Below are 26,168 nucleotides of genomic sequence, written 5' to 3' on the forward strand. Positions count from 1 at the left end.
ATAAGATAAAAAAGGACTTAAATAAACGTTATTCCGCATGTTTGCATAGCCTATACCATTACATAATCTACGTCTATTGAATTTCATTATTCAGCTTATATGAACAAGTGGTGTAAAGTACTTACGTAAAAATACTTTAAAGTAATATTTAAGTAGTTTTTTTGAGTATCTGTACTTTACATAACTATAGATTACATATTAACTTCTGACTACTTTTACTTCACTACATTCCTAAAGAAAACATTGTACTTTTTACTCCATACATTTTCCCTGACAACCAAAAGTACTAGTTGGCTGGCCTGGCGGACTGACTAAACACAAATGCTTCTTCTGTAAATAATGTCTAAGGGTTTTGCAGGAATTTGAAATTATTTATAATTTTACTTGTGATACTTAAGTATATTTAACCAATTACATGTACTTTTGATACTTAAGTATATTTTAAACCAAACACTTCTAGAATTTTACTCAAGTATTATTGTACTGGCTGACTTTCACTTTTACTTGAGTAACTTTCTATTAAGGTATCTACACTTTTACTCAAGTATGACAATTGGGTACTTTTTCCACCACTGATATTAACTACTTATTAATAGTAATTAACAGCCTATAAACTATTTGCTTAACACCGACATTTTTACAAAGGTCTCTTTTACAAGGAAGCACTGCAATGTACAAATACAACATAATACAAATGTATACAATATTTCAAACACATTCAACAGAAAGAGTTAGGCTACATTCCTCAGTAAAGAGATCCCCAATCAATCATTTGAATTGTACGAAATTCTTCCATTCTTGAAGAGGCGTTCATTATGACCATGCGGAGTTATCATACTGGGCGCTCTGGATTCTGCGAGAGGGGAGTGGATCGTTGATGTATGTATCAGTGCGAGTGCTAATCTGCTACATTAGGGATCCGCTCTTTGTCAAAAAGTCAGTCAGTTGTTATTTGGCGTAAACAGACACCGCTGCGACGATTTCAGCAACGTGAATGCCCCGGCTTCTAAATCGTTATGTAAAGGGCACAATTTTACGGAGGACATCCACAAAATGAAGGCTCAGGTGGTAGGCTTTTTGAAACTCTTTTGGAAAGATGGAAGTTATGGGAGAAAATAGACCTCTCGCCTACTGCTACTGTATCATGCTCCTAGTCTATTCTACTCTACTGTTTAAATAGTTTCGGCTCTATCTTTATGACAATGGGTTGGGTGATGGATTTAAAGATTATAATGTGAAGAGTGCACAGCCGTCAGTCTTTTTAAATCATAGAGCGCATCTGTTCCCACAGTGCAAAAAAACTGGTTGAGTCAATGTTGTTACCACGTAATTTCAACAACAAAGATCATATGTGATGAAGTTGAATCAACGTGGAAAACTGAGTCATCGGCATTATAGAATTTCCCTCAAGAAATTCCCCCAACTTGTAACCTAAATCAATTTTTTTGGGTGATTTTACGTTGAATTCACGGTAATTGACAACTCAACCAAATGTAAATCAAAACTAGACTGAACTGACATCTGTTCACAGTGGGTTGATTTGAGTGGTGGATTAGAGAATTGAATTGTGATTACAGAAAGAAGAGATGTGATATTATGTGTCATCTCACAACCATTATCATAAGCTGCTAACAGAGTTTTATAGTTCTAATTTGTCATTATATTCTAGAATAGAAATACTATACATAATTTATTATAGCTTACTGCAGATATAGGCTAATTTAGTTTTTTTTGCATATTTTATAAACCGGTTGAATATCTCATGATATAGCCTATTTTACCAATTTTCTCCTTATTATAGCGCCGTGGGGTTATCGTCATTATAGTTATTACCATGGGTACCAGTCTCATGGTTGTGTACAACAACAGCTTCACGGACACGTCAGGGACAGCGTATCCCACGGATGCTGCTGCTACTGGGCCGCAAATGGATAAACCCAGGAAAGCGCAGCCTAAACCAGGAAGAGCCCTGTCATCAACCCTACAGGGCTACACTGGAGTCATCGATCAAAAGGTAAGCGGTATACTGACTATAAGAACTCAACATCTGTAGAAATGTGTCAAGACATTTAAAACATGTATGGACAACCAATGCTGTCAACCAACAGTGGTTGTTTCCTGTGTCATTTATTCAAAAGGCTTTTTTAGATATTTATTCCAAAGGCTTTGTAGATATTTTGAAATTGTAAGTAGGTATTCGGCAAAAGTCTACAGTGTATTCCAAAGTACCATCAACAGCACTATCACTAGACTTTTCAATAACCCAAATGCCTTTGTTGCCACATATCTTCAGTCTGTCGCTTAAGGTTCAATCGTTTAGAACTAAGATGAGGGTTAATCGATTCAATGTCTTGTGAGTGTAATTGTAATCAGTGGCCACAGCCAATATGTTGGACATTAAGCACCTGAGAGGCACATTGACTGCTCTAGTGATGTTGTGCATGAATAACACGAGCTGCACCTCCTGATCTGTGTCCAGCTGTTATTCAGGTAAAGCTGACCGGCCAGCTCACAGACAAATATCCCAGGTAGGCTACACTCGAAGTGGCTTATTGATATAGCTCGGGAGATTTCTTCTTGAAACCACACGAGTGGGTGGGACTGAAATTGGCAACCGTTTGCAGTACCTTTGAATCCCTGTTCCAAAGACTGCAGCCAGTGAGGTTCCCAGGCAAGTTGATGGAAAGAGAGATAGGTAGTTGAAATCAAATCACATTTTATTTGTCACACGCTCCGAATACAACAGGTGTAGTAGACCTTACAGTGAAATGCTTTACTTGCAAGCCCTTAACCAACAATAAAGTTTTAAGAAAAATAACAACATTTTGTATTTATTTTTAAGTAACAAATAATGAAAGAGCAGCAGTAAAATAACAGGGGGTAACGGTATGGAGTCAATGTGCTGGGGTATCGGTTAGTTGAGGTAATTGAGGTAATATGTACATGTAGGTCGAGTTATTAAAGTGACATAGATATGCATAGATAATAACAGAGAGTAGCAGCAGCGTAATGGAAGGGGGGCAATGCAATTAGACTGGGTTGCCATTTGATTAGATGTTCAGGAGTCTTATGACTTGGGGGGTTGATTAGAAGCTGATTAGAAGCCTCTTGGACCTAGACATGGCGCTCCGGTACCGCTTTCCGTGCGGTAGCAGAGAGAGCAGTTGTTTTGGTACCTTTGAGATTTTGTTGGTTGTTATTCCTAAATAAGAGACACACACAGCGTGCTGGCTTCTGTATGGGCTGACTTTAGCAGCATGGCTCCAGAGTGGGAGAGATACGGGAGTAGAGAGCGGCAGCGTGGAAGGACACTGCGTCTCTCAGGTGGCACCGGACAAGAGAGGCCACAACGGAGAGGAGTTGAGAACAGGATTATATGGGGGTCTGTGTCTGGAGCGGTTCTGTTCACTGCTCACTGTTTAAAGACTATTAAAAGCGTCAGAGAGTTGTGTGATTTGTGGCCATTGTACTGTACATGCTCAGCACAACGAAGTTGTTTGTTCTTGCCCAGAACCAACCTTTTCAATAGATTCAGCAGCAATTTGAAGTCCCCTTCCAGCCAACAGCTAGAATATGATGATGAAAGAACTTAGTAACTCGGACCAAACAGGACACAAAGAGGTCTTTCTTTGTGTCCTATTTGGTCCCAGTCCAAGAAAAGGCAGCACAATGAACACATCTGGATTATATTTCCGTTCTCACCCCGTCCCCTGATATGAATCTTCTCTCCAGTCGTTCCCTGCCATCGTATTACTTCATTAATCCGCAAACTGCCCCATCTCAGGTCTGCTCTCCACCGTAGGGACTCTAAAGTACCGCTGTAGTGTAGCTGCCATTACACCCTGAAAATCACGATCTGGACTATCTGAATTCACAGACCATCCCAGTCAGTTGGTATCGGCTTTAGCTGCGGGGCCTCTTGACTCTGATCACTTAACATACACAAAGCATTCATGCATGCACGCCCCCCATGCACACACACACACACACACACACACACACACACACACACACACACACACACACACACACACACACACACACACACACACACCACCGTATTTACAGTATTTACTGCGCCTGAAGGATTCTGATTATGCCCCCCATTAACTTATGTGCATAACTTTCTCTTTCATGGACCATGATTCCACTGAGCTGGGTGTTGGACCTGTGAGTACCACCACTACTCCTCTAGCTGCTTTATGGCTCATACTGGGGGCTGAGAAAGGCCACACATTAATCATGGAGAATACACAGGAAAGGTCTGCCTCCACCTACATGCCATAAAAGGTTATTTGTTTGCTCACAAGCTACCCAAAGCAAACCCTTTCTACTTCGATACCTGGGAACATGTATCTCTTTCTAGTTTCATCTCAGCATTTGTGAATTGGGATGAGACATAAGATATACAGTACCTGACTGGTGGCCTTTGAATATTTCAGGACAAATCATTTATGTTAGCTGAAACGCTGCTGATACATGTAGCATAAAAGGAAATATATAAAAAAGGAAATAGGTGTATCTTAGATGTAATCATAGAATTTAGAATTAATCAGTGTGTCTCCCCCTTTGTGTTACTTTCTCCACTGTCCGTCACGGTGGTTTCTTTTCTGAGAATGTCCCTCCTCTATGGCTTTCTCACTTTTGACAATCTGATTACAGCTGCAGTCACACGCACGCGCGCGCACACGCACGCACGCACACACACACACACACACACACACACACACACACACACACACACACACACACACACACACACACACACACACACACACACACACACACACACACACACACACACACACACACACACACACACACGCCTGGTGGACTAGGTACAGTTAGTGACAATCCCCCCTCCTCTTATCCTTTACCGATTCCTATTAAAGAGATGTTGACCTTTAACACATGGCCATCAGCATCAATATGCACTGGCCTTTACACATGGTAATCACAAATCATGTATGTTCTGTAAATCTCCTCACTAAATATGTGTGTTTTCGCACCAGTGCTGAAATCCACCACTTTGCTTTCAAAGCCTTGCTTTTTGATGTAATCTCTGATGATTAGTTGGAACTAGAAATGAAAATGTAGATAACCGGAGAAAGTCACAAGTGCAGAAATGAGTTATTTGTGAGACTCCCTCTTTAATGATGCCCTTTACAAATCCCAGTTGTACAGAACACCGGACAAAGGATCCAGAAATCCCTTAAAAAAAACGACAACCTAAGACGAGAATCAGTGCATTCCTCCCGAACATCTAATATCTTTACCAGTATAGGCCTAGACAGAGACTAGAAGAACAACGCTTAACCGAACCACGGCTAACCTTATTGGACATCATCCTCTGGATGTCATTAACATAAGTAGCCCATTCGCTGTGCACCCACCGCACTTCCTCCTCACTGAGAGAACTTCTTCTAAAGGATCCAAGTCCTCATTAATCCAAGAGGACCTACTCCCTCATAAACGGATAGATAGACAGGGCTAATCAGAGCCTTGAGGAAAGCTGACAGGAAGCAATGAATATCATCATTTTGTAAGAGGCAGCTGTTGACTCCATCTTGGATCTAAGTAAGGAATTGACGGTTTTTAGATTTCACTGTTAAAGACGAACTTTGACATTTTTTAAAGAACAAAATGGCAGTGATATATACAGAAAATATTGCAGAGCTGTGAGAAGAATGCTGGTGCCCTCATCATTAAAAAGCAGTTGTAAATCAAACAAATACACGTGTGAACACCAAAGATGATTTCAATTTCTACTTATTTGAGAAGAAATTGTGAAAAGTGCAACGCTGCCAATATATTTGACCGCATCTGTTAATACAGTAACCCCCCCCCCCCAAGACAATTCCCCCATGTCCCTCAAATGCCTCAACACCCTCAATTCTGACATTTCCTCTGATATGTTGGCCTACTGTCTCTAGTCATCATAAAGGAAGGGCTCTGTGCGCCTGGTCTCACTGTCAAACCGTTGTTTTTGAAATATTACATTTACCAGAACTGCGAGACATGAAATCGAGGCTACTGTCCGCCTTGGGTGATGTGAGTATTCTGGGAGGTAGCTAGAGAGAAGCTGAATGGACGCGGCTGTCCTCAAAAGCAATTATGATCCTGCTTTCCTCTGGGGAGGAGTCTAAGCAGGATGATAGTGATGCGTCTGGAGATGCTGTGTGAATGGCGTAATTGACTGGGTTGAGGCACTACTCATAACTGTGTGTTGTGCTGTGAGCTCTGTGGTCTGTTTATCATGGCTCAGCTAATCTAATCTACTTCACATTAGAGGTCAATGAAGTCTGAACCTGCCAACGCGCCATTACTATACTAACTCTGGGACTACGTCCCAAATGGCACCGTCCCAAATGGCATTCCCTACATAGAGCCCTTTGGGCCCTGGTCAATAGTGGTGCAATGTATAGGGAGTAGGGTGCCATTTGGGATGCACAGTTTGAGTGGAATATGTATATTTTCGGTTTATGAATGATTTATGACACGGTGAGTCGTATTAGTCAAGTTCCTACTGCATAGGTAGGTGTGCTCATATTGAAATGAGTTCATAATAATATAAAACTATCAAACTATTTGGGTACAGGTGGATCCATGAAGACCTCTACCACAGACTACTTTCAAATGCATAGGCCTAATAAGGATCCTCCCAGTTATTATTGCTTTCAAGCAGGTCGCTTCCATAATGATGGAATATGTAATAACATGTGATTCAATTATGTGTTATTTGAGAATCCGTTTTGACAAGGGTTCTCCCCTAAAAGACTCGGTTTCAACCTTTTCCTCAAAATGAAGGTCGATAAGTCATTGCTATTTCTGCCTAGAAAGAAGCATTGAGCTGACAGAAGCTCTGGGCTCTGTCAAAGACAATTTAGTCTTCCTGTCAAAAACACTTATTACTGGTACTGGGAGAATTTCCCTGGTGCTCTAGGCCACAAGGAGGATCCAATAATAAAGTTGAAAGTTATTGCTTGGGTTCTAGGTCCGCGTTTTGCTGAGCGTTTTTTCAATTCCAAATATCAATCTTATCTCTTGACTCGTTAAAGGGGAAACGAATGTGCCGAGAAAATGTTCCCAGACAAACATAGTCCGTTCGGGTAAGAAAGCAGCAGAGATGAAAAGGAAAGAGCAAAATCTTCCAGGAATTAAACACCTGCAGTTCATTAGAAGAGACAGGCATGAAGACTAGCCAATAGAGGAAATGCAGAAACAAAACCGGCATGGTTTTCTTTTCTTGTATCGAACTGCATTAAGTAGGAAGTAGTAAGAAGAGCGGTTCGTATTGCCATGGGGAGTATGTGTTCCATATCTGCAGAAACGTAAAGAATACGAAAAATAAATAAGATTTATGTCCTCGCTAGGTATTTTTCGTAGCCTGGCAGGGGATTGTGTATAATCGTGGCGTGTCATTTTTTTCCTTGTCTACTTGTAGGATGTCTGGCTCGCGCGAGCAATTGACATATCCACACTATGTCGATGAAAGATGCTGTAGTTTGAAGTCGGGAAATTCAAAATTCTCAACCTGCTACCATGACGGAAGAACCCGGATCACTCATCACACACACTTCCCACACCGTGCCCATTCCCTTCTCCGTTTCCTGGCAGCTTCCCTTGTTAATTCATCTGTGTGTAATTACAGAGATTACAGGAAGACACATGTGAACAGTAGAGCGGGATCATGAGGCAGTGAAGTCTGTAATCTCACCCGTATGCACAGTATGTATTTGTGCACAGGCCACACGGGCCACAGTCAAGCATGAAGCTAAGAGTACAGCTCTGAATGCCAATGGGCCTCTGCATTAAGCCTTGGAATAATTCATGAGAGGGTCTCAGGATTTTCATTATTAGATATAGATGCCCTTTTGCCTGGCCTTCTACTCTATGCTGTAGCGGGTATTGATTGTGCTGTTGAATTTTGGGGAACACAGTTTTCCTCTTGGCAGGGAGATCTGAATCTGGTGCCATGGATCTCAACTCTCCGTGTGCCCATTGACATCGATGAGAGAGAGGGAGGATTACATTCTTTTTAAATGTTTTTACTTGTTTTGTTAACCTTTTACTTAGCGGGCTAAGTCAGGGTCACACATTCTTGGTAGTCTTAAACACATCGACTTTGAAACAAAAGTATACACCTGACACACATGGTTATAGGTTTAAACAAAATAAAACACCTGTACCATGTCAGATATAGAGTTGAAATGTGTTCAATTTTGAGTGTGCATCCTAATATTACACTTTATATAACTCACAGGAGACTGAAACATAACAAAACCGTTTGACATAGAAACCGGATTCTCGGCGTGTTATTGACGTAATGTTTATTAATGATGAAATTATGAAAAATATGAATAACATTCCACCCATGAGGCCACTAGGTCATTTGACTGCAGGAAAGGGCTACAGGCATCGTTACATACTCCAAAATGAATATGTGAATATGTCTCATATTTTATTGAATGATAATGGGTTGTGTGATTCCTGTAGAAGACCCTTTGGGCTTCAGTCAGCCCCAGAGAGCGCAGACTCTGTTTGAAAACTTCAAACATGCATCCTTCTTTCTTTTCTGCCTTCCGATAGGCTTGAGCAATGTGGTGGGTACCGTGGTTTCACTTGTCCAATGCTGTTAGCTACAGGTAACTGCCAAAATAAAGGAATAACCAACTTAAAGTGTCACATCCCTTTCCTACAGTCAATGACCAAAAGCACCCTCTTTGGCCTCATGGGTAGAATGTTTTTCATATTTTTAATTATTTCGTAATTAATAAAGATTATTCATAAAAAAATAGACAAAAATCCTGAATCAAACCTGATTTAGCCCACTGCAGTGTACGGTTGATAGGGTGTTGGGCCACCACAAGCCGCCAGAACCAGAACAGCTTCAATGCACCTTGGCATAGATTCTACAAGTGTCTGAAAGTCTATTGGAGGGATGCGACACCATTCTTCCACAGGACATTCCATAATTTGGTATTTTGTTGATGGTGGTGTAAAACGCTGTCTCAGGCATCGCTCTATAAGTATTCCATTGGGTTGAGATTTGGTGACTGAGACGGCTATGGCATATGGTTTACATAATTTTCCTTCTCATAAAACCATTTATTGACCATTCGTGCACTGTGGATGGGGGCATTGCCATACTTGAAAAGACCACAGACTAGAGGCCTTCATAGGTTAAAAAAGTTGGACCCGTTCCGCAATGGACCTGGGGCTTTCCCATCCGGACCCAATATGCATAAATCCATTTTTTAAATATAGAGATCCGTTTCAAACGTACCCGAGAACAACTAGACCAATTCCGTATAGAGCTGGTCGGATCCAGACCCGATCCAATCCGAGTGGGGGAAGCAGCAGAGAAGTACATTTTCAAGCTACTTTATTATCTGGAGCTGATAAAGCGCAAGGGAGATGAAGTAGAGAGAGGTAATACTCTAGCATAGGCCATGCTGTGTGTGTAGGCTACTGTGAGTGAGCAAGTGACACGGAACAGGGAGGTGGGCGGAAGAGATGAGAGACAGCAACCAACTAAGCCAACAAGTGCTGTAGTAGACTAATAGCTGCCTTAGCTAGGTTATTTATTATCCAATATAGGTAACCTGTCCTGACTGCATCAAACCAGGAGGAGCGTGTTAAGATAGCTAGCTAGCTGGGGCTAATAAAGGCTGCATGCGCATTCTCGTCCTACACAGTTACAAACAATAATTCCATTCAGAATATAAAGTAGTAGCCTACCGTTTGGCTCTTGGCCATTGTAACCTATCCTTCTCCTTGTTAACTTTTAATTCCATAATTTTAATTAAAAAATGTCCATTGATTAGATATCTCCTAACTTTTGCACCTAACAGAGGCTCTATGACTGTAGCCTATTGCTGTTTTGATGACTTATGATTGGCCAACAACAACAACAACAACAAGCTACATGCGCCACTCTCGTGGAAAGCAAAGAGAAGCTGTATAAATTGCAAATTTTCTCTCTCTTTCTACTGCAACAGTCACATTCGGATCAGTATGGATCCTTCCAGTAAAGTCTGTTAAAATGACACATACCCGAGACAATAATATCAGATCCGACCAGACCTGTGACATTATTTCGACTTATGGATCCGGACAGGTGGATCTGTGAAGACCTCTACCACAGACCACTCCCACCAGAATAGAAATGATTCCCATAGGTTGAAAGTAATCACTCGGAATGGCTGTGTATTTGTTGGTATCTGCCTTGCCATCTAAGGGGTTGAGAGGACCTAAACCATGCCAGGAAAATGCACCCCACACCATAACAGAGCCACCAGAACTCTCATTTAAAGTGTTTCCTTTATTTTGGCAGTTACCTGTACATAATTTCAGTGCAAGGAAATAAGGAAGCATGCATTTTTTATGTTGTTTAATGGCCACAGTTGAACTCCTGTAGCCTCTGACCTCACTTTACTATACCGTCTTTGACCTCTTGACTTTCCCCCCGAGCCTCTGAGGATGCACTGTAACTGCTGTGCCCTGGTGACCAGCTCTGGCCACCTTACCGGCAGCAACCGTGGGGACGAAATCGACAGCACTGAGTGCGTCATCCGCATGAACGACGCCCCGACTGGGGGTAGTTTCCAGCGGGATGTGGGCCAGCGTACCAGCCTGCGCGTCATCGCCCACTCCAGCATGCAGAGGGTACTGCGGAGCCGGCAGGAGCTGCTCAACGCCAGCCAGGACTCAGTCTTCCTCTTCTGGGGACCCAGCAGCTGTATGCGACGCGACGGCAAAGGCCTGGTCTTCAACAACCTGCGTATGGTCAACCAACTTCTGCCCAAACTGAAGGTCTACGTCATCTCCCAGCTCAAGATGCCGCAGTTCGATGAGCTCTTCAAGAAGGAGACAGGGAGAGACAGGTAGGGTTTTGACATTTTGACCCTTGGGTCAATGATGCCATTGGGTTTTGGCTTTGTGAGTCTGTCCGTCTGTCTAATTCTGGTCAAGAATGACTTCCGAAAAATACAGTCAGTGTGTTTGAGGACTTGAGCCACTTGAAGCAGGATTTGCCAGGGAAGTCGAATGCATTGTAGTCAGTGCTCTTGGGCATACACATTCTAATTCAAAAGCTGCTTTTGAGCATTTTTAACAAAAGAATAACAAAGAAATCCCAACAACCACCCAACCACTCACACTATCATTAATGGGATTTAGTTCAAAGCACTCTGAATATATGTTAGGAACTAAGAGGATTATTTGTAGACGGTGGGGTATGAGAATCTCATTGAATGGGACAATGCAGCTGGAGAGGGATTTTAACAATCTGTAAGTACAGAAACTCTGTCCCAAACAAAATGCTGGATCATGTTGTGAATGGAAGTGGTAGAAGAAGAAGAAACAAGAAGTTGTGTAATAACGTTGAGACAACCTAATGCCAACTACCAATTTTACATTACCAAGTGTTAGGTTCTAATTCTCAGAGTAAAAACTCTACGGACACTGTGAAAGCTCAAACCAAGTTTATTCTTCCCAGAGGGCCAGTACAGCTGCATTAGACAAAGACATGGTTTCAGCAGAGGTAGTATACATACCCCACTCTGGGTGGAGTCTCCTCCTTATCGCTAAACATTGCATCATTGTTGCCGGGCAGGTAGCCTAGTGGTTAGAGCATTGGGCCAGTAACCAGAAGGTTGCTAGATCTAATCACCGAGCTGTTAATCTAAAAATCTGCCATTCTCCCCCTGAAAAAGGCAGTTAACCCACTGTTCCGAAGACACCATTGTAAATAAGAATTTGTTCTTAACTGACTTGCCTGCTTAAATCAATGTGATATGGGCCTTAAATGGTTCCTTAGCAGCACTGCAACATGTGACTGTTCTCCCTGCAGTCACCCCTCGTGTGTCTTTGATAACTAATGATTAATAATATAACTAATCATTAATAATAGTTCAAGCTCAGAAATCCAAAACCCATCACACGGCATTGCAGGCAATGTTGCGACAAGCTAACCCATTGACCAAATGTTTCTGTGTTTCTGCGCAGGAAAATCTCTTCGACAACAGAGTGATCGAATTAAGATAGTACATCTGTACATGACAGTTACATATGCTACGATAATACGAGATAATTGGTGTCTTCATTAACTGTTGACAGGAAGTGACAAAAGCGCTACACAGCCTCACAAGATAATGTCACTGAGGCAAAGCTAGGAGCAGAAACCGATTGCAGGTCCTACCAGACTTTCACTGTCTGGCACTCTCGCTGGTACTCTCCCTGTGCCCTCCTGGCAGAGGCTGCCAACAGTAAACAGAATGAGCCCAGACAGAAGTGGCACCGCTGCCAGCTGGGATATCCCCCAGTGAGGGGCTGGTATGGCTGGCAGGTCCACCTCGACAAACTAGCCTTGACGGTTCAGTAGATGAAAGGGCTCCATTTTACAGGGGGCACTGCTTTGATGGCTGTTAAACAGCACTGAAATTGCGATTTCATGTCAAATCATGTAAATTAGGAATATGGCAGTGTGAAATCTTATGGTATTAAAAATTAAGTAATAAATTGAAGGCCTTGGGCAGAATGGATATCACTGCAAGCACCACATAGGGCCATTTTTTTTCTCTCTCACAATTTCTCTCATTTAAATCTGTTGAGTCATGGCAACACATTTGGTTGAACATATAGTATATATTGTGTCTTGTTTCCCCTCACCTTGTCATCCAGGAAGACCTCTAACTCATGGCTGAGCACTGGCTGGTTCACCATGGTCATTGCCCTGGAACTCTGTGATACGATCAATGTCTATGGCATGGTGGCTCCTGACTTTTGCAGGTGGGTTGGGTTCAGCACAGGGCACAGTGGTGTCAGACCCAAGAGTTTCAATGACGTATGCCATAAGGGATTATTATTAATAGGCAACTTATCACTTTTATTATTAATATTATTATTTCTGTTCTGGCAAATACAATATACCTGCTTGTGTCCTAAATATCTTGACTATGCATCTTAAATACATGAGAGGGGAAGGTCTAATAAAACAAAAGCTAGCTAGATGGAGGACAACAGGTGCTCCAGATATCGAGCTGATATCCACAGGCAGGGCCATGGGACCAGATCAAATGTCTGTGTTGTGTGAATTATGCATGCTGGCTCAAGCTCTCCTCTGGGGCCAGAGTGTACTGAGTCTAGGACTGAAGAATTATCACAGGGAAAGAAGTAGCTTTGATAAGCACATCTCGGGGCTAAGAAATATGATATGCTGGGCAATCAGAAAGTATTCAGAGCCCTTGACTTGTTCCTTGTTTTGTTACGTTACAGCCATATTCTAAAATTAAGAAAATAGATTTTTTCTCTCATCAGTCCAAACACAATACCCCATAACGACAAAGCAAAAAGTTTTTTAGACTTGTTTGCAAATGTATATATATGTATAAAAAAAAATACAATATCACATTTACATAAGTGTTCAGATCCTTTACTCAGTACTTTGTTGAAGCACCTTTGGCAGCGATTACAGCCTCACGTCTTCTTGGGTATGACGCTACAAGCTTGGCACACCTGTATTTGTGGAGTTTCTCCCATTCTTCTCTGCTGATCCTCAAGCTCTGTCAGGTTGGATGGGAAGCGTCGCTGCACAGCTATTTTCAGGTCTGTCCAGAGATGTTTGATTGGGATCAAGTCTATGCTCTGGCTGGACCACTCAAGGACATTCAGAGACTTGTCCCTGAAACCACTCCTGTATTGTCTTGGCTGTGTGCTTCGGGTTGTTGTCCTGTTGGGTGGTGAACCTTCGCCCCAATCTGAGGTACTGAGCGCTCTGGAGAAGGTTTTCATCAAGGATCACTCTGTACTTTGCGCCGCTCATCTTTCCCTCGATCCTGACTAGTCTCCCAGTCTCTGCCACTGAAAAACATCCCCACAGAATGATGCTTCCACCACCATGCATCACCGTAGGGATGGTGCCAGGTTTCCTCCAGATGTTTAATCAGACCAGAGAATCTTGTTTCTCATGGTCTGAGAGTCTTTAAGGGCCTTTTGGCAAACTCCAAGTGGGCTGACATGTGCCTTTTACTGAGGAGTGGCTTCTGTCTGGCCATTCTACCATGAATGCCTGATTGGTGGAGTGCTGCAGAGATAGTTGTCCTTCTGGAAGGTTCTCCCATCTCCACAGAGGAACTCTGTAGCCATGTAAGAGTGACCATCGGGTTCTTGGTCACATCCCTTACCAAGGCCCTTCTCCCCCAATTGCTCAGTTTGGCAGAGCGTCCAGCTCTAGGTTCCAAACTTCTTCCATTTAAGAATGAAGGAGGCCACTGTTTCCTTGGGGACCTTCAATACTGCAGAAATATTTTGGTACCCTTCCCCATATCTGTGTCTCGGCACAATCCTATCTCGGAGCTCTACGGACAATTCCTTCGACCTCATGGTTTGGTTTTTGCTCTGACATGCACTGTCAACAGGTGTGTGCCTTTCCAAATCATGTCCAATCAATTGAATTTACCACAGGTGGACTCTACAATAAAATTGTAGAAACATCTCAAAGATGATCAATGGAAACAGGATCCACCTGAGCTCAATTTCGAGTCTCATAGCAAAGGGTCTGAATACTTATGTAAATAAGATATTTCAGTTTTTTATGTTTTATACATTTTCAACCATTTCTAATGCTTTGTCATTATGGGGGTATTGTGTGTAGATTGATGGGGGAAATAAAATATTGAATTGATTTTAGAACAAGGCTGTAATATAACAAAATGTGGAAAAAGTCAACGGGTCTGAATACTTTCCGAATGCACTGTACTGCATCTCCACCATCTCTCCGTATTTTTCAATCCCTCTCTCTCTCCCTCCCCTCCCCATTCTCTATCTGTCTCTCGCATGCATGCACACACACTCTCTCTCTTTTTCTGTTGATCTCTCTCCTCTCCCATTCTCGCTCTCTCTACCCCCTCTTCCATTTCCCCCCTCAAACTTCTCTCCCCTTCATTTCCTCCTTTCTTCAGGGCTCCTTCCCATCTCTCGGTGCCGTATCATTACTACGAGCCTTCGGGGCCTGACGAGTGCGCCATGTATCTCTCCCACGAGCGGAACCGGCGCGGAAGCCACCATCGCTTCATCACAGAGAAGACAGTGTTCGCCAACTGGGCTCGGATGTTCGACATCCACTTCTACCAGCCAGACTGGACCCCGTCCTCTACTCTCAATGGAAACAGCTCACTCACACCAGCTTCAGATGGCTCTTGATACCAAACATAGACAGAAAGGTCCCCAGGACCTGGGAAAGATGTGACTGTGTGTTTGGACTCCAACATGCTGATTTTCCTCATCCTCCCCTTGGCTCCCTTATGGGAGTGTGTGGGGGGAGTGGAAAGGTACAAGGGTCATTCCACCAATTCAGTGCCCTTTGAGAAGTGTAATTTGGTAAAAAAAATACATATATGTTGGATTTAACATAATTTTAACATTCTGACATAAAGAGCACATGTTCAACTTCATCTCAGCAGGTTAAATAAAAAAAATGACTATAGTAAGTGCTAACTAAGTGGCAAAATAAAGTAACAGGGTTGACTGTTTTCTTAAATCAGCCAGAAATCCCCTTGTGACAGGGGGAATGGAAGCTCACTGTGTGCAACAGAGGGTGGCAATTGAATGTAAGCTTCACAAACATATTATAAAAATTGTTTAAAAAAAAAAAGAAAAAAAAGAAATGCCTGTCTATCTATGGGTAACAGGGTTGACATGTTATGTTCGACCCGCTCAGATTTCCACCACAAAACACCAGAACGTGGCAAAAAAAGAGTGGAACCAGCTCACCTGCTTTTACACTAGGATCTGACTATTAAATGAGAGTTCTGTTCGCGTAACGTGTTGACCTTCAAATGATGGACAGATGTAAATGAATCACTAATCACATGAAATAAATAATCATCTTCAGAAATGACTTAGTTATTTTGTTGCTTTGACAAAGGCTTTACAATGATGGTGATACTTTGAGAAATGTTGGGATTAAGTGGGTTAACATCTCCTTAGAAGTGACACAGGGCTGAGGGAGGGAAATGTCAAAATGCTGAATTTTGGCACTTTAGCAAGTGTCATAAAAAATCTGATTCATTGAATTATCCATATGGTCTATATTAAATATATTTTAGATTAATATGACAGGCGTTTAAAAAAATATTGGTGCACAATTCTTACTTAAAATATCAAAGGGACTCAAAAGGCATTATTTTTGTGGAATGACCCGCAAGCTGCAGTTGCTGGAGAAGCAGAAGTGGGTAGCTGCTCCTCAAAATAGTTGGCACAAACTTAGCTCCAACTTGAGGTGTTTGCTCAATTTGTGTTCATTCTACTATAAGATATTATTTGGGCAGCTTAACTAAAAAAGGCTGTGCAACTGGTTACACACACAAACATTGCTTTTAACACAAATTATTAAATTGTGCTTTTTAATTTATACATTCATTGTTATTCAACATGTCCTCACCTGGGATTTGAACTCACAACCTCTTGGTTCGTGGAATTCAGATCTTCATACTACACCACCATGTCTGTGTCAATTATCATTTAATCAGATTTTTCTCTCATTATTGATTTGATTGTCCTATTTCAGCAATTAGACTAATTTATAACTCTGCGATATACCAACTGAAATAATAATGACAGACGCAATATCTCCGTCACAATACTTAAAATTTATGATTTTGTTGAATTATTTACACATTCTGTAAGTAACTACATAGGGCCTATATAAAACCAACTGGGCACAATAAAAGGAGAGCTCAAATACAAGGAGAACTGGTTACCACTCTGTTTTTCCACACTGATACAAACTGGGAAGAGAGATTCTATGTAAAACTACATGATCGCATTGTGTCATCGTAGTGCCCTTTCCTTTATGTTTATGGAGACAACAGAGCTGGAAAAATATACATTCTTATCAACTGAGCCTGACTTGATCACCTAGATCACCTTGCCCCCCCCCAAAAAATAAAGTAACTAAGTAACAGATTACTTCAATTGAAAACTAATGCGGTAGGTTAGTTGTCACCACAACAAAAGTTATCTGAATACTTTAACATGTTACTTTTGAATCCTAATGCCAGTAGCTACCCTCCCAAACAGGACGGGGCCACAGCGGCAACCCTTCGGAATGATGGGATGTCATCTACACAGCGTCCACCTGAGACCTGGATCATGATGAGCATCCCGGAGGTGGACCTGGTTGGATTTAAGGGCTTCAAAGGACAAGCAGGGTTTAAAACAAGCTTGTTTTTTAATTACTTCAGTCCCTATAATCGCACTCTCGGGGCGACATGGTAATAACGTTTGACCTTACCTGGTAAAATAAAGATGAAAACAAAGGTTTGGAAATGCGGTGTAAATTTACAAGTAGGTTTTCGTGCTGACAAACTATTCGCCTACAGGACCAAAGTGCCAAGGTGGTGTACTTGGTATACACAAATAATAAGCAGTCTTGTCCGGACTTCATTTGGGTGAGGAATCCTGTTTCCAAAACCAACCTGACAAAACGGGCGTTAACAAAGGTTAAAAACAAATCATGAGCTATCCCCCCTTCCTCTTTCAACAGTGTTCAACTTTATCACCATTGACATCATACCGTTTGGGTGCATACCGTTTGCGGATGCAGGGCGTAGAGTACATTACAGTATGTGTCAGGATTTGACAACTCATTGAGCCGGAGGATGAACATTCAACGTTCCATATCATGGTCGGATCATTTCATCTTCTGAGCAGCAATTTTCATCATGACACATATCCCCATTCCTGACATAGATAAGCACTGGCGCTAAATTGCTGAAATTACAAATGTTTGATAGCCCCTGGTAGTGGGGAGATGGTCTTGGGATGTTTTGGTGGTGATTCTTGAATGGTTTTATCAGTAAAAAGTGGCATCGTTATCCAGTGGGACCAAACTGTTTCCTGCACATAGTTGAGATGAAGTATAAGATAAGTATAGGAAAAGATTGCATAGCCTAGGCACATCCAATACGGAGCAGGTGCTGGAGATCAAATGACATGATCAACAAAAGGTAAAAACAGAAGGCAGTGTACAGAGTCTGGTGATTTATGAGGTATTATAACTTGTCTTTTTCATCGGCCGTGAATAACTTTTAGATGACCAGAAGGTAGGCTTAAAACAGACGGTCATTTCTCTAAGTGTCAAAAGCTAGTGGAAATTCTTGGCAAATTTGAAATGTGAAGGTTATGAGGCGTTTGCCCTGACACCTAGTGGCTATTTGTGTCCTCCATCTGTATGGACTGGTCTGTGGGTGCGGGAGAATGAATTTCTTGTCGTCTATTACTGTTTTAACGTTGATTGTGGGCGTATCGGGGGAACTTTGCAGTGTGTGGGTGGTCTATATGGACAACAATTGTTCCAATCACCCGAGGAAAATTGCAATTGACACATTTTGCGCCTTTATGTGTTTTTCACCAGTAGAATACAGGCCCACCCTTTGTCTTTGGTGGATATTTCATTGTTCTAAATATGGGCCTTACAGTCTGTGAGGAACCTTTATTATAGATCCATCTGCGAGGCCCTTATTTAAACTGGCAAGCCTGAAATTAACCTTTACCATGATAGACCAGCCTGTAAGGCCCCTATTTGCTCTGATCAGCCTCTGAGGAGCCTTTATTATAAACCATTAGACCAGCATGTTAGGCCCGTATTTACTCTGACCCGCCTGAGAGGAAACTTTATTATCGATTAGCCTGTAAGGCCCCTATTTACTCAGATCAGCCTCAGAGGAGCCTGTATTGTATTAGTTGTATGAATAGATAGCTATATTTAACCAGCCAGCTAAGATACAGCTTTGCTATATTAGCTCATTGCTCAAGAGAAAATAGCTAGCTAAGAAGTTAGCAGTGGTGTAGTACTTATGTAAAAATACTTTAAAGTACTACTTTAGTCGTTTTTTGGGGGTATTTGTACTTTAATTTATTATTTTTGACCACTTTTACTTTTACTTCACTACATTCCTAAAGAAAATAATGTACTTTTTACTCCATACATTTTCCCTGACACCCAAAAGTACTTGATACATTTCGAATGCTTAGCAGGACAGGAAAATGGTCCAATTCACACACTTATCAAGAAAACGTCCCTGGCCATCCCTACTACCTGATCTGGCGGACTCCATAAACACAAATGTGTTGAGGTGTGCCACCAACTATCCGTAAATTTTAAAAAATGATTTAAAAAATGGTGTAGTCTGGTTTGCTTAATATAGGGAATTTGAAATGATTTATACGTTTACTTTTGATACTTAAGTATATCTAAAATCAAATACTTTTAGACTTTTACTCAAGTAGTATTTTACTGGGTGATTTTCACTTTCACTTGAGTCATTTTCTATTAATGCATCTTTACTTTTGCTGAAGCGTGACAATTGGGTACTTTTTCCACCACTGGCATTGGTAGCTCTAATTGCTGCATTATGTTGTCAGATGAAAAACATCAGCAAAATAGTCAACTAAGATGCAAGCTCCTTTAAAAAGATAACTAACCAGCTAAACAGCTTAGATTATATATATATCAGCCTGTATAATGTCTAAGTAGTCTTGCTATTTCAGTGGTTTATATGTTAGCCAGTATAATTTGAAAACAGTCCAGCCAGTTCAGTGTTTTTGGATCAGCCAGCTAGATTAAAGATTTCAAAATGGTTATTCTCGCTCTCCCCCTTTAACAATTTTAATTTGAATTGGCGGAGTTGCTTAAACATCAGCCTGTGAGGCAGCAGTGTGTAAACATCAGCCTGTGAGGCAGCAGTGTGTAAACATCAGCCTGTGAGGCAGCAGTTTGCAAACATAAGCCTGAGGGAGCAGTGCCTCACAGGCATAAGTCACTTGTGCTAGTAGTAGATTGTATTTGTTTTTCGCAGTTATAAACTAAATTGTCGGTGGCGTGCTAAAATACGCTATTCCTGCCGTTGACCTGCGATGTTGTGTTCTTCAACAAAAAATATACACATTTTCACCCTGTCTTTGTAATTCAGCTACTGTGTGACGTGTATCCGTTTAGAAATCATATGGAACTGAATAACATTTAAATGAATACATTTTTCTCATGTGGGACAATGTCTTTACATTTACATTTTAGAAGGATATGCATAGTTTATGTGTGGCCAAACAACTGGAGTGGAGATTTTGATACGAGTCTTAAGGAAATAACAGTGGTTGAAGTGTGCTTTTAAACCAGCAGATGGAAATACAGTCCCACCCTTGGGAAAAACTTCCATCCAAATACATTTTGAATGCTGGAAGCCCCCACCCTTGAATTTACACAACGACCTGTTTTTCCTCCCTTTTTTTTTGGTCATTATTGGGTTTAACCACACGGAAAGGAATCCTCAGAGAGGACAGAGCAAATCCTTTGGCTTACCACACCAGGATCAAGCTACAGAACAAGCTTCGCAGAGTTATTTCAGGAAAATGGACCCGAGGTCCTGATCCTGCGTTGACCATTATTTTAATGAACACATCATTTCAGTTTAATCGTATAATAACTGCACACAGATGTGTCATATTAAATGTAGCTCATCATCCCTATGCGAGTGAGTGCCCTCTCCCATCTCCGACAGAGCAGTGTAGCCTATGTCCCTTTGCAACATTTCTGCAATGGCCATGTAATGTTTCTGCAATGTCCCTGTAATGTTAATGCAAAGTCCCTGTAATGTTAATGCAATGTCCCTGTAATATCCCTGTAATGTTAATGCAAAGTCCCTGTAATATCCCTGTAATGTTAATGCAATGTCCCTGTAATATTTCTGCAATATCCCTGTAATATTTCTGCAATATCCCTGTAATATCCCTGTAATATTTCTGCAATATCCCTGTAATATTTCTGCAATATCCCTGTAATATTTCTGCAATATCCCTGTAATATTTCTGTAATATCCCTGTGATATTTCTGCAATATCCCTGTAATATTTCTGCAATATCCCTGTAATATTTCTGCAATATCCCTGTAATATTTCTGCAATATCCCTGTGATATTTCTGCAATATCCCTGTAATATTTCTGCAATATCCCTGTGATATTTCTGCAATATCCCTGCGATGTTTCTGCAATAACCATTTAATGTTTCTGCAATGTCCCTGTAATGTTGCTGCAATATTCCTGTAATGTTGCTGCAATATTCCTGTGTGTAAAGTTTCTGAAATGTCCCTGTAATGTTACTGCAATGTCCCTGTAATGTTTCTCGAATGTCCCTGTTAATGTTCCTACATCAAATAAAAGTGTATTGGTTGTGTGCACAGATTTGCAGATGTCATCGCAGGTGCAGCAAAATGCTGTTTTTCTAGCCCCCACAATGCAGTAATACCTAGCAATACAAAACAGTGCACACATAATCCAAAAAGTAACAAAGAAATATCAGAACGAGCAATGTAAGAGTCCGTAATATGTCTGTGTACCCCATTCACCCTCTGCAATGCTGCTGGGTTTTTCACGCTCAACAGGTTCCCTTGTGTATCAGAAATCGTCCCGAAGTGGATCAGAAAACCAGTCAGTATCTGGTGTGACCACCATTTGACTCATGCAGCCTGACACATCTCATGCGCATTGAGTTGGTCGGGTTGTTGATTGCGGCCTGTGGAAGGTTGTACCACTCCTCTTCAACGGCTGTGCGAAGTTGCTGGATATTGTCGGGAACTGGAACATGCTGTCGTATATGTCGATCCAGAGCCTCCCAAACAGGCTCAATGGGTGATATGTCTGGTGAGTACGTAGGCCATGGAAGAACTAGGACGTTTTCAGCTTCCAGGAATTTTGTTTCCGATCCTTGCGACATTAATGCATGCATTATCATGCTGAAACATGAGGTGATTGGCGGCGGATGAACGTCACGACAATGGGCCTCAGGATCTCGTCACGGTATCTCTGTGCATTCAAATTGCCATCGGTAAAATGCAATTGTGTTCATTGTCCGTAGGTTATGCTTGCTCATGCCATAACCCCACTGCCTGCATGGCGCACTCTGTTCACAACGTTGACATCAGCAAACCGCTCGCTCACACGAAGCCATCTGCTCTGTACAGTTGAAACCGGTATTCATTCGTGAAGAGTCCACTTCTCCAGCGTGCCAGAGGCCATCGAAGGTGAGCATTTGCCCACTGATGTAGGTTACAACGCTGAACTGTAATTAGGTCAAGACCCTGGTGAGGACGACAAACTACAAATGAGCTTCCCTGAACCAGTTTCTGACAGCTTGTCCAGAAATTCATTGGTTGTGCAAATCTACAGTTTCATCAGCTGCCAAGGTGGCTGATCTCAAGGAAGTTAATTCAGGGACTTGATCAATCAATCAATGTCAGATTTTTATTTTCACTGAATCTGCGTTTAGATATCGGTTAGGGTACAATTAGAGTGTGGAAATGTTGAGATGAGTGCTGCTCATGGTCATCTTTTCCAGTTGGCTCATTTATTACAACATGTGTCTGTTGAGATGAGTGCTGCTCATGGTCATCTTTTCCTGTTGGCTCATTTATTACAACATGTGTCTGTTGAGATGAGTGCTGCTCATGGTCATCTTTTCCAGTTGGCTCATTTATTACAACATGTGTCTGTTGAGATGAGTGCTGCTCATGGTCATCTTTTCCTGTTGGCTCATTTATTACAACATGTGCCTGCCTGTATGTTATATAGGCTAGGCCTAGTTTAACAAATGGATTATTTTGCTCTGTTTTAGAACATTTTGCCTGTATGTTATGTAGGACAGGCCTAGTTTAACTAATGGATTATTTTGCTCTGTTTTAGAACATTTTGCCTGTATGTTATGTAGGACAGGCCTAGTTTAACTAATGGATTATTTTGCTCTGTTTTAGAACATTTTGCCTGTATGTTATGTAGGACAGGCCTAGTTTAACAAATTGATTATTTTGCTCTGTTTTAGAACATTTTGCCTGTATGTTATGTAGGACAGGCCTAGTTTAACAAGTTGATTTATTTTTGCTCTGTTTTAAAATATCCCTTTTTATTTTTTGTGACGCAAGTTGAGTGGATAATTGTTTTTTGTTCTTTATTTTGTTCTTTTCCATTATATGATGAACATAAAATATATGGGTGTTGCCTGCGAGGTGTGTCTCGTCTGTTTAATTAACAAAATAACGATTGATTTGATTTGGATAGTGCAGCCATGGCTACACAGACCCATAACATAATTCAAATCAACATATGCCATTCCACTCTTTTTGAAAATACATTTCATTAGTGTTTCTTAGGACCTGCCTAAAACAAAGTAATAATGGATTTCTTTGTGATGGTGTATATTCAATGGATTTATTCAAATACTGTACATATCCACCCACCTCGGTCGAGGTCCTCTTAAACTCGCTGGCAGGTGCAAAGTAGATGTAACAGTCTTATCCAGGCAAGAATGTGGTAAAAATGGGACTGTATGAATTGGGTTCTAAAGAACATTTAGGGACACCGATCCTGTCAAGGTTTTAATAGTCTGATGGCCTGGAGATAGAAGCTGTTTATCAGTCTCTCGGTCCCCGCTTTGATGCACCTGTACTGTCTCCGCCTTCTAGGTGGTAGCGGGGTGAACAGGCCAGTGGCTCGGGTGGCTGAGGTCTTTTGATGATCTTCTTGGCCTTCCAGTTCTCGTTAATTATAGCCGTGTCCCCTGAGCAGAAGGTTCAGATCAGCGTGTTTGCTTATCTATAAGGTTCAGTCTGTTCCTTGTTAACATTTTAGAAATGCCTGACCGTCCTGACAGCTTAACATGCACCCTCTTCACACAGAGGTGGAACCATTGTGTACTTGAGTGCTTTTTTCCAATGTTTTTATTAGCAGCCATAGCGTTTTCTTCTGGGATCTCTTCATTACGAGTGTACTTTAAATGTAGAACTTAAACTTTCACCAAAGGTTTGAGTAGTCAGATTGGAATAGTTACTGTCGAAACAGACAGTGTATTTCAAGCAACTTTTTGACTACTTTTCACTCAATATTTATTCTCTGTATAAATATGTAAATGAATACACCAATCTCATATCTCATTTACCAAACAGTCCTTCGTCTGCTCTTTCTCAGTCTGATAATGCACTGTGATGGGTTGACATAGCCCCATCCCATCTGCTAGTCTCATTGACCTAGCTAAGTGCAGCCTGTGATGTTAATATTTGCCTCTCTGCCTGCAGATTGCCTCTTTCAGAGTAGCGGTAGTATTTTCAAGTTTAAAATGTTACGTTTTTATTGTCACGTGCACAAGTTACAGTGAAATGCCTTTCTTTCCCAACAATGCGCTGATCAATATCAGTTGTACTATAACTTTTTATAATATACAGGGTCAGTTCCAGGGTCAGTGCCAATACCATATTTACAATGTGCAGGGATACTGGAGTGGGAATGTTATATGTGTACAGGGGTAAGGAGACTAGGCATCAGGACATGTGATTAACAGAGCAACGGCAGCGTATATGATGATTGAGTGTGTGTGCGTGTGTGTAGAGTCAGTGTGAATCTGCGCGTTATGTGGGTGTGTTGGAGTGTCAGTGTGAGTGTGGATAGAGTCAGTGCAACATTTCTTATTAAATAGAAGGGTCCATGGAGAGAGTCCATGTAGCAATAGTATGGGAGAACAGGTGGGGAATTCAGAGTTCCCTGTGGGACAGCGGCAGCCTCTGCTAGCCAACAGGTGGCCTGAGTGTCTGTGAGAGAACACATAGTTCGAAACGGAGTGTGTTGGAGGTGGGGATGGAGGGATGATTGCAGATAGAGAGGAGAGACCTCTCCAAACCAATGTGACTAAATTGGCTTATAACCCAAGAAATATTGCCAAAGAGTGTCCATTTCTCTGCCAGGCCAACACTGACACTGACACTGACACTGCGTACTTTTATTACTAGTAGGCTTGATTATTGCAATGCTCTCCTGTCTGGTCCTTTCCCCAAAAAACATTAGCCAACTCCAAATAATTCCCGAATGCGGCAGCACGTGTGCTAACGAAGACCAGAAGGAGAGCACACATTACCCCTATTTTTAAAGTCCCTGCAATGGTTGCCTGATGGTTTTTCAATTGATTTTATAATTGCTTTATTGATTTTTAAAGCACTACGTGGCCTTGCAACCGAATACATGTCTGATATGCTTTTAGCACATGTGCCTGGTTGGTCCCTTCAGATCCTTTGGCACTGGTCTTTTAGTTGTCCCAAAGGTCAGAACCAAAACGTTTGGTCAGCCACTATGGTCCTGGTCTTTGGAACAGCCTGCTGGAGGATCTGAGGGCCTCAGAAACTGTAGAAATGTTTATGAAACAACCTGTTGGGGATAGGGCTGTTTACTGCCCCCTCTGGAGTAATTGCGTGCCCATAGTAAACAGAATTTTTTTTGGTCAAAAGTTGCTAATATATGCAAAAAAAAAATATTATTGAATAGAAAACACTCTAAAGCTTCTAAAACCATTTAAATTATGTCTGTATGTAAAGCTCTCAGGGCAGTCATTCTCCCAAACTCTCTCTTGTCATCAGAAAAGTTGGCCCAACTTTGACGTCATCGCCCCCACCCTTCCCAAGCACCTACAGGTCTGGGAACAGTCTCTTTGTCTTCAGCGCGATGTCTGCTTCCAATGGGGCTTCTCATTGTGAGAATCGCGCGCTCACGAGAGTTTTGGCGGGCCGAAACCTTTCGGTCATGCGAAAAAACAGGTTACTCTCATGCGTGCTCTGCTCCGGTCCTGTCTTTTTTCCAAGATCGATTAAACGGTGCCTGTGTTTCTGTTCATCCTCACAATTGATATACACCTTTATAACATGTTAAAGCTTGATTATGAACTTAGTTTGACAAGTTTAGTCGACATATAATATGTAATTTCAACGTTTTGGTGCGCATCCACTTGACTTTTGGCTGCATTTCAACCGAAATGTGTCGTGTTTGAGAACCCACAGACTGCAAAACTAAACGCTGTTTTTGGTAAGTATAATTCCTTCCAGGTCTTCTGATGGAAGAACAGCAAAGGTAAGGGAATATTTATGTGGTAAATTTGGGTTTCTGTGGACTCCAAGATAGAGGAGCCATAATGCTACTTTTTGAGCGCCGACTCATAGTATAGCCTAGTGAACGAAACCTGTAACGTTAAAAATAAATGTAACACAGCGATTGCATTCAGAAGAAGTATATCTTCCTATATATATGTAGAACATGCATATTTAGTCAAAGTTTATGATGTATATTCCTTGTTAGCTGAC

The 26,168-nt window shown here is 41.6% G+C and overlaps 1 protein-coding gene across 3 annotated transcripts; it reads left to right on the plus strand.

Annotated features, from left to right (window-relative positions):
* Window positions 1-869: 869 nt before the first annotated feature.
* Window positions 870-22,478, plus strand: LOC118387350 (alpha-N-acetylgalactosaminide alpha-2,6-sialyltransferase 5-like). Of its 3 annotated transcripts, none has more exons than XR_008144654.1 (6): window positions 870-1,068; window positions 1,802-2,014; window positions 10,474-10,886; window positions 12,685-12,792; window positions 14,964-21,699; window positions 21,914-22,478. XR_008144654.1 is itself a non-coding variant. In XM_035775615.2 (5 exons), the coding sequence occupies exons 1-5, from the start codon at window positions 1,054-1,056 to the stop codon at window positions 15,202-15,204; spliced, it is 990 nt and encodes a 329-aa protein (XP_035631508.1). In that variant the 5' UTR covers window positions 870-1,053; the 3' UTR covers window positions 15,205-22,478. The 3 variants fall into 3 exon arrangements, 1 of the variants encoding a protein (XP_035631508.1); XR_008144655.1 differs by having other exon boundaries at window positions 870-1,065; XM_035775615.2 differs by having other exon boundaries at window positions 14,964-22,478.
* Window positions 22,479-26,168: the final 3,690 nt, after the last annotated feature.

Source organism: Oncorhynchus keta, chromosome 1 (assembly GCF_023373465.1).
Source record: "Oncorhynchus keta strain PuntledgeMale-10-30-2019 chromosome 1, Oket_V2, whole genome shotgun sequence".
NCBI lineage: Eukaryota > Metazoa > Chordata > Actinopteri > Salmoniformes > Salmonidae > Oncorhynchus > Oncorhynchus keta.